Below are 12,999 nucleotides of genomic sequence, written 5' to 3'. Positions count from 1 at the left end.
GTAAGAACTCTCACACCCAGAACAGGAAATATGTGTGCTGCAAACACGTGTGACTGAGCCACACTCAAGCTCAACTCGTGTTTACATCACACTTGATGTCATGCTTGCTCATGTGTGAGTGCAGTTTTTATAACCTGTAGACTGATGGGGTTCCTACTGTGTGTCTCCAGCTGAATCCCGAAGTCACTATCACTATACTGATGATGTAATGTGGCACCTGTGCTCTCCCATCACACTCCTATGTTTACTGTATTTCTGTTGTGTTTCTGACATCAGCTGAGTTTCTTTTTTTTTTTTTTTTTTTTTTTTTTTTTTTTTTTTTTTTTTTTTCCGAGACAGGGTTTCTCTGTGTAGCCCTGGCTGTCTTGGAACTCACTCTGTAGACCAGGCTGGCCTCGAACTCAGAAATCCGCCTGCCTCTGCCTCCCAAGTGCTGGAATTAATGGAGTCCGCCACCACTGCCCGACCAAGCTGAATTTCAAGTATTATTTTAAAAGTTGCTGATATTCTTTCTTATAGTTTAACCACAATGTGGGTTTTATTGCCATTTGACACTTTCTCACTTTCTTTATGACAGGATTTCACTGTAATCCCTACCTGAAGCGCACACATTATGTTGGAGAAGTTAAGCACTAACTCACGCTGCTCCGTATGGCACTGCTCCCTGAGTGCTAGAATTAAAGCCGAGTCCACCGTGCCGAGCTTTCCTGGGTCTTTTGATTTCGTGTTTTGCTATGCTATTAGACATCAAGTCCAAGTGAGTCTTGCCAAGACCACCCACATGGCTCAGGATGAAAAGCTGCAACTGGCCAAATCATTTGCTGTACACTACAACAAAGTTATGAGCTTTTCTGTAGACTGAGGCCTGACTTAGGTATCAAAAGCTTTCATGTCATATATGTTGATATAGTCTGGATGAGATTTCCATTGAATGTACTTTATGATTTAAGAAAAAAGTGCTCTAGTGTTCTTTATATCCAAAGGGAAATTTACCTGTATATACTGCATGATGTCACAAAAGATTTGACCTGTTTCACATTCCCTAAACTAATTGGTATATACATGGAGATGAGCTAGGGACCATTCTTACATCAATGGTTTCTTGAATTTGTATAAATTTTCTGAGATTAAGTCTCATTTTATGGTAAAAAGTTTTTATGTGTGTTCTCTGATGCCAGTTAAGGACCGACTTATTAAGTATGACTGTCCTCTATACCTTCAGGGTTTGTCATCTGTGTGAGTTTTCAGATGCCGAGTGAGATCTGACTTGGTGTAAAAACCTTTCTTGCATTCTATACATCCGTAAGGTTTCTCACCTGTGTGTGTTCTCTGGTGTCGAGTGAGTTCATATTTGCACTGAAAGGCTTTCCCGCAGTCTTTACACTCATACGGCTTCTCCCCTGTGTGCTGTCTCTGATGTACGGTGAGCTGGGAATTACAGTAGAAAGCTTTTCTGCACTCTTTACATTCGTAGGGCTTCTCACCTGTATGTGTTCTCTGATGTACGGTGAGGTCTGACCTGCGGTAGAAAGCTTTCCTGCACTCGTTACATTTATATGGTCTCTCGCCAGTATGAGTTCTCTGATGTCGAGTGAGGTCTGACCTGCACTGGAATGCCTTCCTGCAGTCTTTACATTGATAAGGCTTCTCACCTGTATGAGTCCTGTGATGGACAGCCAGTTGTGACTTGCAGTAGAAAGCTTTATTGCATACTTGACACTCATAAGGCTTCTCACCCGTGTGGGTCCTGTGATGAACAGTGAGCTGGGAGTTGCAGTAGAAAGCTTTATTGCATACTTTACATTCATAGGGCTTCTCGCCTGTATGAGTTCTCTGATGTACGGTGAGGTCAGAATTACGGTAGAACGTTTTCCTGCAGTCTTTACACTCATACGGCTTCTCACCTGTGTGGATTCTCAGATGCACATTGAGCTGGGACTTGCTGTAGAACGCTTTTCTGCAGTCTTTACACTCATAAGGTTTCTCACCTGTGTGAATCCTCTGATGCACAGTGAGGTGAGACTTGCAGTAGAAGGATTTCCCACATTCTATACATGCATGTGGTTTCTCTCCTCTCTCGAGCCTCTGATATTGACTGAAGGCAGACTTAGAATAGAAAGCATCTCTACATTTTTTACAGTCATATGGATTCTCACATGTGTGATATCTCTGCTGTGTGCTATACTGTGGCTTCAGGTAAAATGCTTCCAAACATACTTCACATTCATAGGATTTTGTCCTTCGGTGGATTTCCTCATGAATCTTCAGTTCTGCCTTAAAATAAAAGAAGCTTTTACAATCTTCATATTCACGGGGGTGGGGGGGGAGGTGTCCTGTAGAGTTTACTATCTGTGCTTTTCTTGTCATGATTTCTTAATGAGACTTCTCACAATGACTACATTGAAAATTTCTCTCCACTGTTAAATATAACTTCATTTACTGAATTTAGTCAAAGAATGTTATCTCACATACATTGTATTAGAAACTTTGCTTCCTAATCAGCCCCTTGACTTGAATAAATGATGCCTCATCACAGACTTTCCCATATTTATTGGGCTCATTCCAGCTCCCCTACAGGTGACAACTTCAGAGCTAATAGCCCTCCTTTGGAGGTTTTCCTTGATTCTAAATATTTAGAAAGACATGATTAGCTGCTGTTAAGGATACTCAGAGACTCAGGATAACTGAAAGGTTTCAATTACTTTAAAATTAGCAAATTCCTCTCTAGCCTACATCTTACCAGGTTCACCAATGAGAAGTTCATCTTGCCATAGAGTAAGTTTCTGAGAAAACATTTCTAAAATAGTTTCCACTCTTTACATTCAACTATGACATATGATTTTGAGAGACTTGGAGTTATACAGATACCTGATTGATGGACAGTTGGGAGAGGGGCTGTAACTAGGTAATAAAGATAGTGACCTTCCAAGATGCCAGCTTCTTCCTCACTCTCTTGATCTGAGATAAAAGCCTGGCAGCTTAAAGTAAGGCCTAGTGGCCTTCTTTACCAGCCAGTAGGGCTGCTTGCTGCCAGATCTCCAGCGAGTTCAAGGATGATCAGTGCATGCTCACCAAAGCACTGGCTCTATCAGCCAGTCTCCCTTTGTTCACCCTGATCAACCCTAAATTAGGGCAAGGAGATCCCTTAAACGCCCTGGAAACCCCCAAGCTGTCAATGAGAAGCGAGCCTTCAGGCTCCTGAGGGGTCCCTCAGCTCTGCTGAGGTATTTCTCTGTGTGCCTTGTAATGTGTGTTTCCTCACCCCTATGATAACCTTTCTTCACTGGTTGATTTGTCTGCTCTGTCTGATATTGCCTTTGATGCTAATGGTTACACTCATGCTGTTTCCTTAACTAGAAGAGAAAATGAACCCGATCAAGACTCCTACTATAGCCACTCTTTATGCTCACATCAGTTTTACCTACTTCAACCAGTTCTTCATTTGATGTATGGCTGTTGATTTCAATTTGCCAGAAATTTCTGCTATCATTTTCCTGGATGCCATCAACCAGACTACTCACTTTGTTGACACCTGAAAATATTCAAAATTACAATTCTATGAATTAGGCACAAATTTATTCAATTCAAACACACTGAAGTTTTAAGATATCCTCTTATAACTGTACATATTCTAGTCTTCAGTGAGTCAGAATTACACGTATACTAACAGATATTGAGGTGCTGAGTCCTGGTTCTCTTCTGCATTGCTGTGCTGTTGAAACAAATGGCAAGAACACACCATTTCTCAGTTGTAGGTCTCTCTATAACCATGTTCTCCTTTCACTCTTCTGTCTGTCCTGGCTCTTTATTATCTGAATGCAGAATGTCTTACCTTCTTCTACTAGCTATGTATAGGACTTAGGTGTTGTAGACATTCTCTCTCCCAAGTACAGTATAGATTAGGGAAAGACTACTACACAGTGTGTTTCAATTAGTACACTTTGCTCTAATAAAGAATGGCAGGAACCTCTAAGGGTTTTATGGGAATGATTTTTTTTTTTTTTTTAATGAGAAATGTTGCCTGTGGCTTGTCTTTACACAAAAGATTTAGTTACTTTGTTTTAAATATCTTCTGTAATAGTTGCTTGGAATTCATGGAGTGATTCCGTTTATGCTTATATGGTGGTTTGAATAGGAATGTGTAGTGGTATATTTCCGCTATATTAAACTCGGTATTTTGGGAGGAGCTAATGTGGGAGGAGTAAGGAAAAGAAAAAAGAGGAGCTAGGAGGAAGGAGGAAGGGGGGGGGGAAATGGCGGCAGATGTACGCATGTCTCCAGCAGTCTACGGTAGTAGTAATATCTAGGTTAGGTATTAGGCAACACCTCTAATTGTGTGGGTGTCTTGTTATTTGACCATTAACAAATATATAAAGCTATTGGATAATCTTTAAACATTAGAATCTCATTTTTATCAGATACCACATGGATAGCGGGATGGTCTGGGCTCAACCCAGTCTTATGGAGACAGCGTGGAAGATTGGTGGAGCATCTCGTGGGTGCCAGGGCGGTGTTTCTGGCTGGCCATTTCTAGCTATGGTGTGCCTGTGTCTGTGGCCTCTGGCTGCTTCTAGCTATGGAGAGCTTGGCTTCAGGCCGCAGAGCATGGTGGTCTGATGGTCAGCCTGTGCAGCCCAATTTATTAAATATTAACTGTAACACGAATGGCTCCCATAGACTCATGTGTTTGAATGCTTGTCCCATGAAGAGTGGTACTATTACATGTGGCCTTGTTGAAGTGGCCTTGGTGGAAGTATGCCACTGTGAGGGCTGTCTTTGAGGTGTCATATGCTTAATCTACACCCAGTGTGACTCACAGTCCCTTCTGTAGCCTGAAGATCAAGACGTATAACATCAGCTCCTTCTCCAGCACATGTCTTCCTATCTGCTGCCATATTGCCCATCATGACAATAATGGACTAAACCTCTGGACAATAATCCAGCTCCAATCAAATATTTCCTTTTATAAATGTTGCTATGGGAAGACAATGCTTATTATACAGATTCATAATGTTCTCTGGTTTTGACTTTGCTACATAGAATAATCTTGATTGCAGGGTTTGTTTGTTTGTTTTTCCCCTGGGGTTTAAAATACCTAAGACTATACTGTGTGAATTTCAGAGTTTCTGTCAAGATATTAACTATGATTGTACACTTACATTACCTAGGTACGGTGGGACGTGTCTTTAATAACAGCACTCTGGAGTTAAGGGCAGGTGGATCTCTGTGAGTTCAAGGCTAGCCTGAGCTATATAATGACTTTTGGGCCAGCCAGAACTGTTCAGTGAGACCCTGTCTCAAAAAACAAATTGAAAAAACAAAACAAACAAAATAACTCTACTTTTTGTTTATAGTTTTCAATATTCTGCTTATGTTCAGTCCTCTTGGTCTTCTTTTTCTTTTTAATTTAAAGATTTATTTCTGTATATGAGCTCTCTATTTGCATGTATTCCTACATGAAAGAAGAGGGCATCAGATCCTGTATAGACAGTTGTGACCACCGTCTGGTTGCTGGGAAATGAACTCAGGACCTCTGGAAGAACAGTCAGTGCTTTTAACTGCTGAGCCATCTCTCCAGCCTGGCCTTTTTTAACTATAATGCCCTTTGAGGAAATATTCTCAGCTCCTGTCAATTTGTGATTGTAATTCTATATCTCTAGATATTTGTCTTGTGGCCAAGATTTGTACAATATTGTATACTAATTTCATGGAGTATGTTTTCTGTCTCTGACTTTACTCTTGGTTCATTCCTTAACACAAGACTCACACACTGGAGATCTCATAAAACTACCTAAGAGGCCTTCAGCGTAGAGCTTATATCCTCTGTTACTATCTAATGTGAAGCCCTTGTTTCCCCTCTGCTCCTGATTAGCATCCCTGTGTTGCTTGTTGCACTGTGACACATCATTACTTCGCACTGTGACACATCATTACTTCACACTGTGACACATCATTACTTCACACTGTGACACATCATTACTTTGCACTGTGACACATCATTACTTTGCTGAACTTTGCTCACACGAAAGGGAAATATTTTAAGAGCAGATGCATTTGTGTGATTACTAAGTATCATGATAATTGTAAAGATAACCAACAGTCAAAAAGACAGTGAGGAAATAATGTCAATAAATGTCTAATTTAAAACATATAGTAAGAAAGGGAATGGAGGAAGAACCACTGAGCACCAGGTAAAGTCACTGAATTATTCCCAAAGAAGAGACACTCAAGACTGGTAGCTTAATGCAAAGAACTTTGGGAAAATGGAATAAACCAACAGTCTGGTCCATGAGACCAACCGTCTTCAAGACTGGCTTTAGCCCAATATGATGCTTCTTTCTTGCTTATAACACTCACTGACCTGAGGGGTTCCAGACTGAGGTTCTTGCTTTGCTCCGTGGCCCAAGTCCCTGTTCTAAGTTGAAGATCAACTCAGGTTTGGCCATGCAGTGCCCTGTGAATGAGATATAATGTACAGATTGTATCAAGTCTACTGATAATCTCCTACTAATCAAGTCTACCGCTGGAAGGCAACAGCTACGTCTTGGAAACTACATGATGATGAATGACTTAGAAACTGTCTTCTGTCTTGTCTTTCTTTCCTCCTCCTCCTATTCCTCTTCTTTCTCTTTCTTCTCTTCCTCCTCTTCTTCCCCCTCCTCTACTTATTTATTTATTTTGGTGGATTGGAGACTAAACCTATGGCCCTGCACACACTAGAAAAGTACTCTGACAACTGAGTTGTAAGCCTAGCTCTACATGAATTACAAACTTCTATTAAAGTAGGTTTTCACTCATGTTCTCCACAATTGGAATGTTGTCCCCAAGTGGCTTTAACTAATGAATTTAAGAAATTTCAAAAGGGAGATTGGTTAGTGGCACAGCAGGTAAAAGTGCTTGTTATGCAAGTATGAGGACCTGATTTCAAATCCCCAGAATCCAAGTAAAGTCCTGGCCTCACTGCACATACACCTACTTGTAAACCCAGTTCTAGGCACTGGGATGAGAAAATAATGGCAAAGTATTTACTCAGTGAGAGATTAACATCTAGTATCTAAGGACCTCACTCATCCAAAGACAGAAAAGAAAAAGAGCTCATTAGATCTGGACAAATAGCCTGAACTGTTCTTAAATATGATATACAGATGTGTTCACAAGTAAAAACTAAATAGACTTCCGTCAAATGACTTATTACCAAAGTGTAGACAGAATGATATTTTTATGATACAAAATGAAAAGCTATAAAACACTGGACAAACATATGGTAGCATTTATATTAGAACAGCTACTACAAAAAATGATGATTTCTAAAAACTGAACCTAAAACTACATTAACACTGTTCACTGTGGGATGCATATGGTCAAAGGAAATGACATCTGTATTTTTCAGGGAAATCTGCACATAAGCATACTCTACTAGAATATCCTGTCACAGTGACAAGCACAGGGCATTCTGTTGGCCTAGACTGTGGCTATTCTTCTGGGCATGATCAGCACTGTTTTATAACACAGGATGGCCTGGCACAGTCACGGTGACGAAATGAGAAAACTCTGCAGCAGATCTCTAGGTCTTTAGATGTAACAGGTAGGTAAGAACAGTCCCTGAGACTATTCTGAATTTCTCGGCTGAGATTCCAGCCAGGACACACTTTTGCCCAGGTGTAGGTTGGTAAAACTATGGGTAAAAACTAACAAGAGTAGGGTTTGTTGTTTGGTTAGTTGTTGTTTTTTTTGTTTTGTTTTGTTTTGTATTGTTTTGTTTTTTGGAAATCTGAGAGCCAAAAAACCTTGAATATAGACCAAGTATTAATGAAAATTTTCTTTGGGCAATAAAACTCCATCCATATTTGGAGCAAACACATTTTTCCTATGTCTCCCCAGGAAAGTCTGAATATGTAGATGAAATACATCAGGCATGAAATAAACAATCCTCCAAGTTCTCATTATACTTGAAAACTACAGGTGGCTTCAAACAGTAAAACAATAATTAGTACAGCGAGGGAAAGACACAGGGATGGAGGGATGGAAAAGGGAAGTGAGTGTTCACTGGGAACATTAGGAAGTACAGTACTACAGTAACCGTATGGATGACACCAACTGAAGGTTTCAAAACAACATCGGAGGGATTTTAAATGCTCCCAATCCAAACGACTGATCTGATCTCTATACACTACACACATTACAAAGCTACACTCTTCTTCATAAATTGTATCATTGCCCTGTAGATTAAAATGTGCAATATCAAATCAGTATTAAAAGCAAGCAACAACTCTACAATTGGTACCGCTGAGATTTACAAAGGAGTCAGACTCACCCAAGGACACCAGGTTGCTATAATTTTCCAGCATCACGTCCCTGTACAGAGTCCTCTGAGCAGCATCCAGGTCCTGCCACTCTTCCCAGGTGAAGTCCACGGCTACGTCCTCAAATGACACCAACACCTAGAATAACACATTTGTCTCCAATCCAAGCTGTCCTCAGCCATAGGAATAAAGATGGGAATTTGCTGTTTTATGTGTATCTATGTCTTATCAGTGCCTTATTAAAAAATGTAGCTTGTTTTGGATTCTATATGATAGAAAGAAAAATCAATATACAACTCTTATCTATTAGTTAATCTTTTGATTCAAAAAATATAATTAGAAAGTTTTCCAAGGAATTACAACAGAAACAAAAATCCATAGAAGAATACATGTATGTGAATGGTCTGTATGATTATGAGCAATGGTGATAATACAGATAATCATGTAAAAAATGACATTAAATCTGTAAAGAACAGACAAATCAGTGAAAAGGCAGATGTCAGGGTGCCACACCCCTGTGTAGCACCACTGTGACATACCGCATGGAGAGGGGACAGGGCCATGACTTTGATTCTGAGAGATTGGCATGGAAGAGGTACTAGTCTCAAACTGTGGAATCTACAAGGAATCATATAAATCGATGTAGCAGTTGTAAAAAATTGTCATACTGAAAGTTTCCTCAATATGTGAGAACCAAAATCAGTTCTGAATCAGATGTGTTGTAGGAATCCAGGGTGTCTGTGGCAGTGCTCACCCATGATGCACCAGGTGACTGGCATAGCTGTTGTAAGAGCACACACACCCCCTTCCCACCATGGTTCCATCAGAGCACCCAACTCCAGGAAAGATCACCCGAAACGCCCTGGCTCACACGTATGTCTTAAACTACAGGGTTTTAATTGTAAATATATTTTCCTCTCCCTCAGAGACATGAAAGCAAACAATTTCCATAGTCTTCATTTAAGCATCAAACTAATATCTATTGAAATTGTATTGTTAGAAACACAGGCTCTTTCATATCTGATTATGGAACCTAGCTTTCATCTTTAATGTTAAAATTATATGTATAACAAAGAATTGTTTCAATATAACTTCTTTTTATTTTTCATCAGTATAAATACCTGAGCTATTTGTATACCTATATATCTTCATCATATACAAATATTTGATGCCTGTAATTATGTATAACCTTGTTTAGATCTACTTTGGTCTACTGTTTGTCTTCATGCCAGTGCCATCGCTGTCTAAAAATGCTGTGGGGATTTCTGAGATTCTGCAGAAACTGTTGCTTCAAATAAGAGGGCCATTCTCATACCTTTAATTCTACTAATCCATGAGCAGGGGGTGGGGATGTGTTTCCATTTTCTATTGTCTTCTTCAATGACTTTGAATTTTTTTTGTTTTGTTTTGTTTTTTGAGACAGGGTTTCTCTGTGTAGCCCTGGCTGTCCTGGAACTCACTCTGTAGACCAGGCTGGCCTCGAACTCAGAAATCCGCCTGCCTCTGCCTCCCAAGTGCTGGGATTAAAGGCGTGCGCCACCACTGCCCCGCAAATTTTTTTTAAAGGTTTCATTGTAGAAGACTTTTATTTCATTGGCTAGCATTATTCCATCTGTGTGTGTGTGTGTGTGTGTGTGTGTGTGTGTGTGTGTGAGAGAGAGAGAGAGAGAGAGAGAGAGAGAGAGAGAGAGAGAGAGAGAGAGGAGACTTGAAGGAGGCAGGTAGTAGTAGCAAGGCTACACCACCTCCACCAGAGCCCAAGTGTCCAAATGCCTAAGCTGATGATGGTATTTCTCATTCAAACCATCACAGCATCTGTCTGGACCTGGGGATTTTTGAGTCTTGTGGCTTTTTAAATAGTCTTTCAATCTCCTTACTTTAAGGGATTTGTTTATGCTTCTTGTCTTCTCTTTAACTCTGGTGGTTCAGATGAATCAAGGAACTTATCTATTCTTTAAGGTTTAGGTTTGTAAAATATTCCCTTACAATATTCTGAATTTCCTTGGTGTCTGTTTTAATGTTTCCCCATTCATTTCTGATTCTGATCATTTGGGTCCTGTTTCATTTGGTTAATTTGGCCAAGGGTCTGTCAATCTTATTAACCTTCTCAAAAAATCAACTGTTAGATTTGTCAATACTTTGTATTGTTTTCATTATCTATACTCCATTAATTTCTTCTCTGATTTTATAATTTTTTTGCTTATTTATTTGATTTGGTTTGTTATTCTTTTTCAAAAATCTTTTTTGTTAGTATAAAATAGAGTTTATTAAGGGCATAGGGAGGGGAGTTAAAAAGGGTAGTAGAGACAGAGAAAAGCAGAGAGAGAAAAAGAGAGAGAGAAGGAGAAGGAGGAGGATGAGGAGGAGGAAGAGGAGGAGGAGGAGGAAGAGGAGGAGGAAGAGGAGGAGGAGGAGGAGGAGGAAGAGGAGGAGGAGGAGGAGGAGATGAGAAGTAGAAGTAGACACCAGCCATGAGCACATGGAGAGAGAGAGGGTAAGGGAAGCAGAGAGAGCAAGAGCTTCAAAATTCTTGAATTGTATCATTAAGTAATTTATTTGTGTTTGCTCTTTCTGATATATTTTTCTGTTTGTTTTACTTGAAATTTATTACATCAAGGTATAGAGACAAGCTAGAGTCTAGGAAACAAGTTGTGTTTTCTATGGAGGGTTAGAGCTGGAGAAGTGCCTCTGCCACAGCCCACTGGAGCACAGAGGATGGTGACTGAGTCTAGGTACCAAGCACCAAACTGTTTACACTGCTGGACTTCAGTTCTGCTTTGATCTGCCTGTGACTGTGCCCTGGCTCCTCCTCTTCCTCCTCCTCTTCTTCTCTCTCTCTTTCTTAAATATTTATTTATTTTATGTATATAAGTACACTGTCACTGTCTTCAGATACATCAGAAGAGGGCTTTGGATCCCATTACAGATGGTTGTGAACCACCATGTGGTTGCCGGGAATTGAACTCAGGACCTCTGGAAGAGCAGTCAGTGTTCTTAACCACTGAGCCATTTCTCCAGCCAGGCTCTTCTCTCTTGGAGTAAGAAAGTATTTAACTTATTTTTTTCTTTCACAGAAGCCAACAGTAGAGTGCTTTGTGTGTTTAGAGAAGCTTTGGATGTTTTAAATGAACTGGAATTTTAAGGTGTGTGAATTTATAAAGACTCTAGAACTTTAAAAAATCAGAATGTTTTATATAGCCATATTAATAGAGCATCCTGGCGACAGGAAAGGAAAGGTTTTAGTTTAACAGTGATGTGTTTATGTGCCAGGTTGATGAGGGGTAAGTTGTCCTGCCTAGTGCCACACCAACAAGACACAGCCAGAAGTCATTTTTAAAGAGGAAACCTCAATTGAAAAAAATTCTACAAAAGACTGGTCTGCAAACAAGACTGCGGTGCATTTTCTGGACTGGTAATCGACGGAGGAGAGCCCATTACTGTGGGTGCTGACACTCCTGGGGCTGGTGGTCTTATGTGGTAGAAGAAGGTGGTCTGAGCAAGCCAGTAAGCAGAATTCCTCCATAGCATCTATTTAAGTCTTGCCTCCAGGTTCCTTCTCTAAGTTCTTGCCCTGGCTACCCTTTGTGATGGATTGCCATCAGGACATGTAAGGTGAAATTAACCCTTTCTTCTCCAAGTTGCTTTTGGTCATGGTATTTCATCACAGCAGTAGAAACCCTAATTAAGTCAGGCATTCACTAGGCTAGCCTGGCACACAGATTACATGACCAAGGCTAGGTCTAAGAATTGGGGGTGGCACAGGCAGGAGAAGTTCCAGAGATTCACCAGGCTTCAAAGGTCTGCAAAAAGGTGCTCCAGGGTAGACCTGAAACTGAATCTATCTTCCCAAGTTGTCATTCACAAGGTATCTTCTCTGTGAAGACAGAGATTTGTTTTTCTTATTTCTTTTTTAAAGATTTATATATTTTTATGTATATGAATATACAATAGCTGTCTTCAAATCCACCAGAAGAGGGCATCAGAGTCCATTACAGATGGCTGTGAGCTATTTTGTGATTGCTGGGAATTGAACTCAAGAACTCTGGAAGAGCAGTTGGTACTCTTAACTGCTGAGCCACCTCTCCAGCCCTAGAGATTTGTTTTGCATAGAAAAGTACATAAAGCAACTCATGTTTTTCTACCTAAGCTTTAAAATATTCTTATTCTTTGAAAATTTCATAGATGTATACAACGTATTTTATCTATCCACCCCAGTTCACCCTTCCACTCCATCACAATGTCCTGTCCTTCCTCTTTAAAAAAAAAAAAAAAAAAAACAACCCATTGAACCCCATATGTGCGTGGAGAAGTGGGTATCCACTGAAGGTTGGAGTAACCTATTCCTGGACCTATCCTAGAAAATTGGCTTTCCAAGTTTGTTTATTCATTAAACCTTGATGTAACTTATACCTGTTTTATAATATAACTAAAAAAGAAAAATCACAGAAGTATCAGGCCTGTGCTCTTTGCAAGGAACTTGCCACAGACTCACCATTTCCAGGTTCCAGGATACCCAGTGTCCTCAATATGGTCCTCAAGGCAGCAGCATGTCACTGGGACCAGACATGGCATTAGTGCCTCTTGATCAAGATGATCCTGGTGACAGATCACATAATGGTTTGTTCAGATCAAAGGCTATGGTGAAGATAGTGAACTGTGTCTCTACAGATGATTAAATATTCCTCCCTGCACTAAT

At 40.1% G+C, this 12,999-nt stretch overlaps 1 protein-coding gene across 2 annotated transcripts in view; it reads right to left on the bottom strand.

Moving 5' to 3' along the window:
- Positions 1 to 281: 281 nt before the first annotated feature.
- LOC117713872 (uncharacterized) overlaps positions 282 to 12,999 on the bottom strand; it is a 30,789-nt gene continuing 18,071 nt past the window's right edge. For both annotated transcript variants that reach the window (XM_076939734.1, XM_076939735.1), the window contains 5 exons: positions 12,796 to 12,899; positions 8,315 to 8,441; positions 6,362 to 6,454; positions 3,426 to 3,532; positions 282 to 2,274 (listed from right to left, as the gene is read on the bottom strand). In XM_076939734.1, coding sequence (XP_076795849.1) covers positions 1,219 to 2,274; positions 3,426 to 3,532; positions 6,362 to 6,454; positions 8,315 to 8,441; positions 12,796 to 12,798 — 1,386 coding nt within the window. In that variant the 5' untranslated portion in view covers positions 12,799 to 12,899 and the 3' untranslated portion in view covers positions 282 to 1,218. The remainder of the gene's footprint in view (positions 2,275 to 3,425; positions 3,533 to 6,361; positions 6,455 to 8,314; positions 8,442 to 12,795; positions 12,900 to 12,999) is intronic.

Source organism: Arvicanthis niloticus, chromosome 8 (genome assembly GCF_011762505.2).
Source record: "Arvicanthis niloticus isolate mArvNil1 chromosome 8, mArvNil1.pat.X, whole genome shotgun sequence".
NCBI classification, from domain to species: Eukaryota; Metazoa; Chordata; class Mammalia; order Rodentia; family Muridae; genus Arvicanthis; species Arvicanthis niloticus.
Note: the sequence above shows the minus strand (reverse complement) of the source record. Positions and strands in the feature narration are given on the sequence as shown.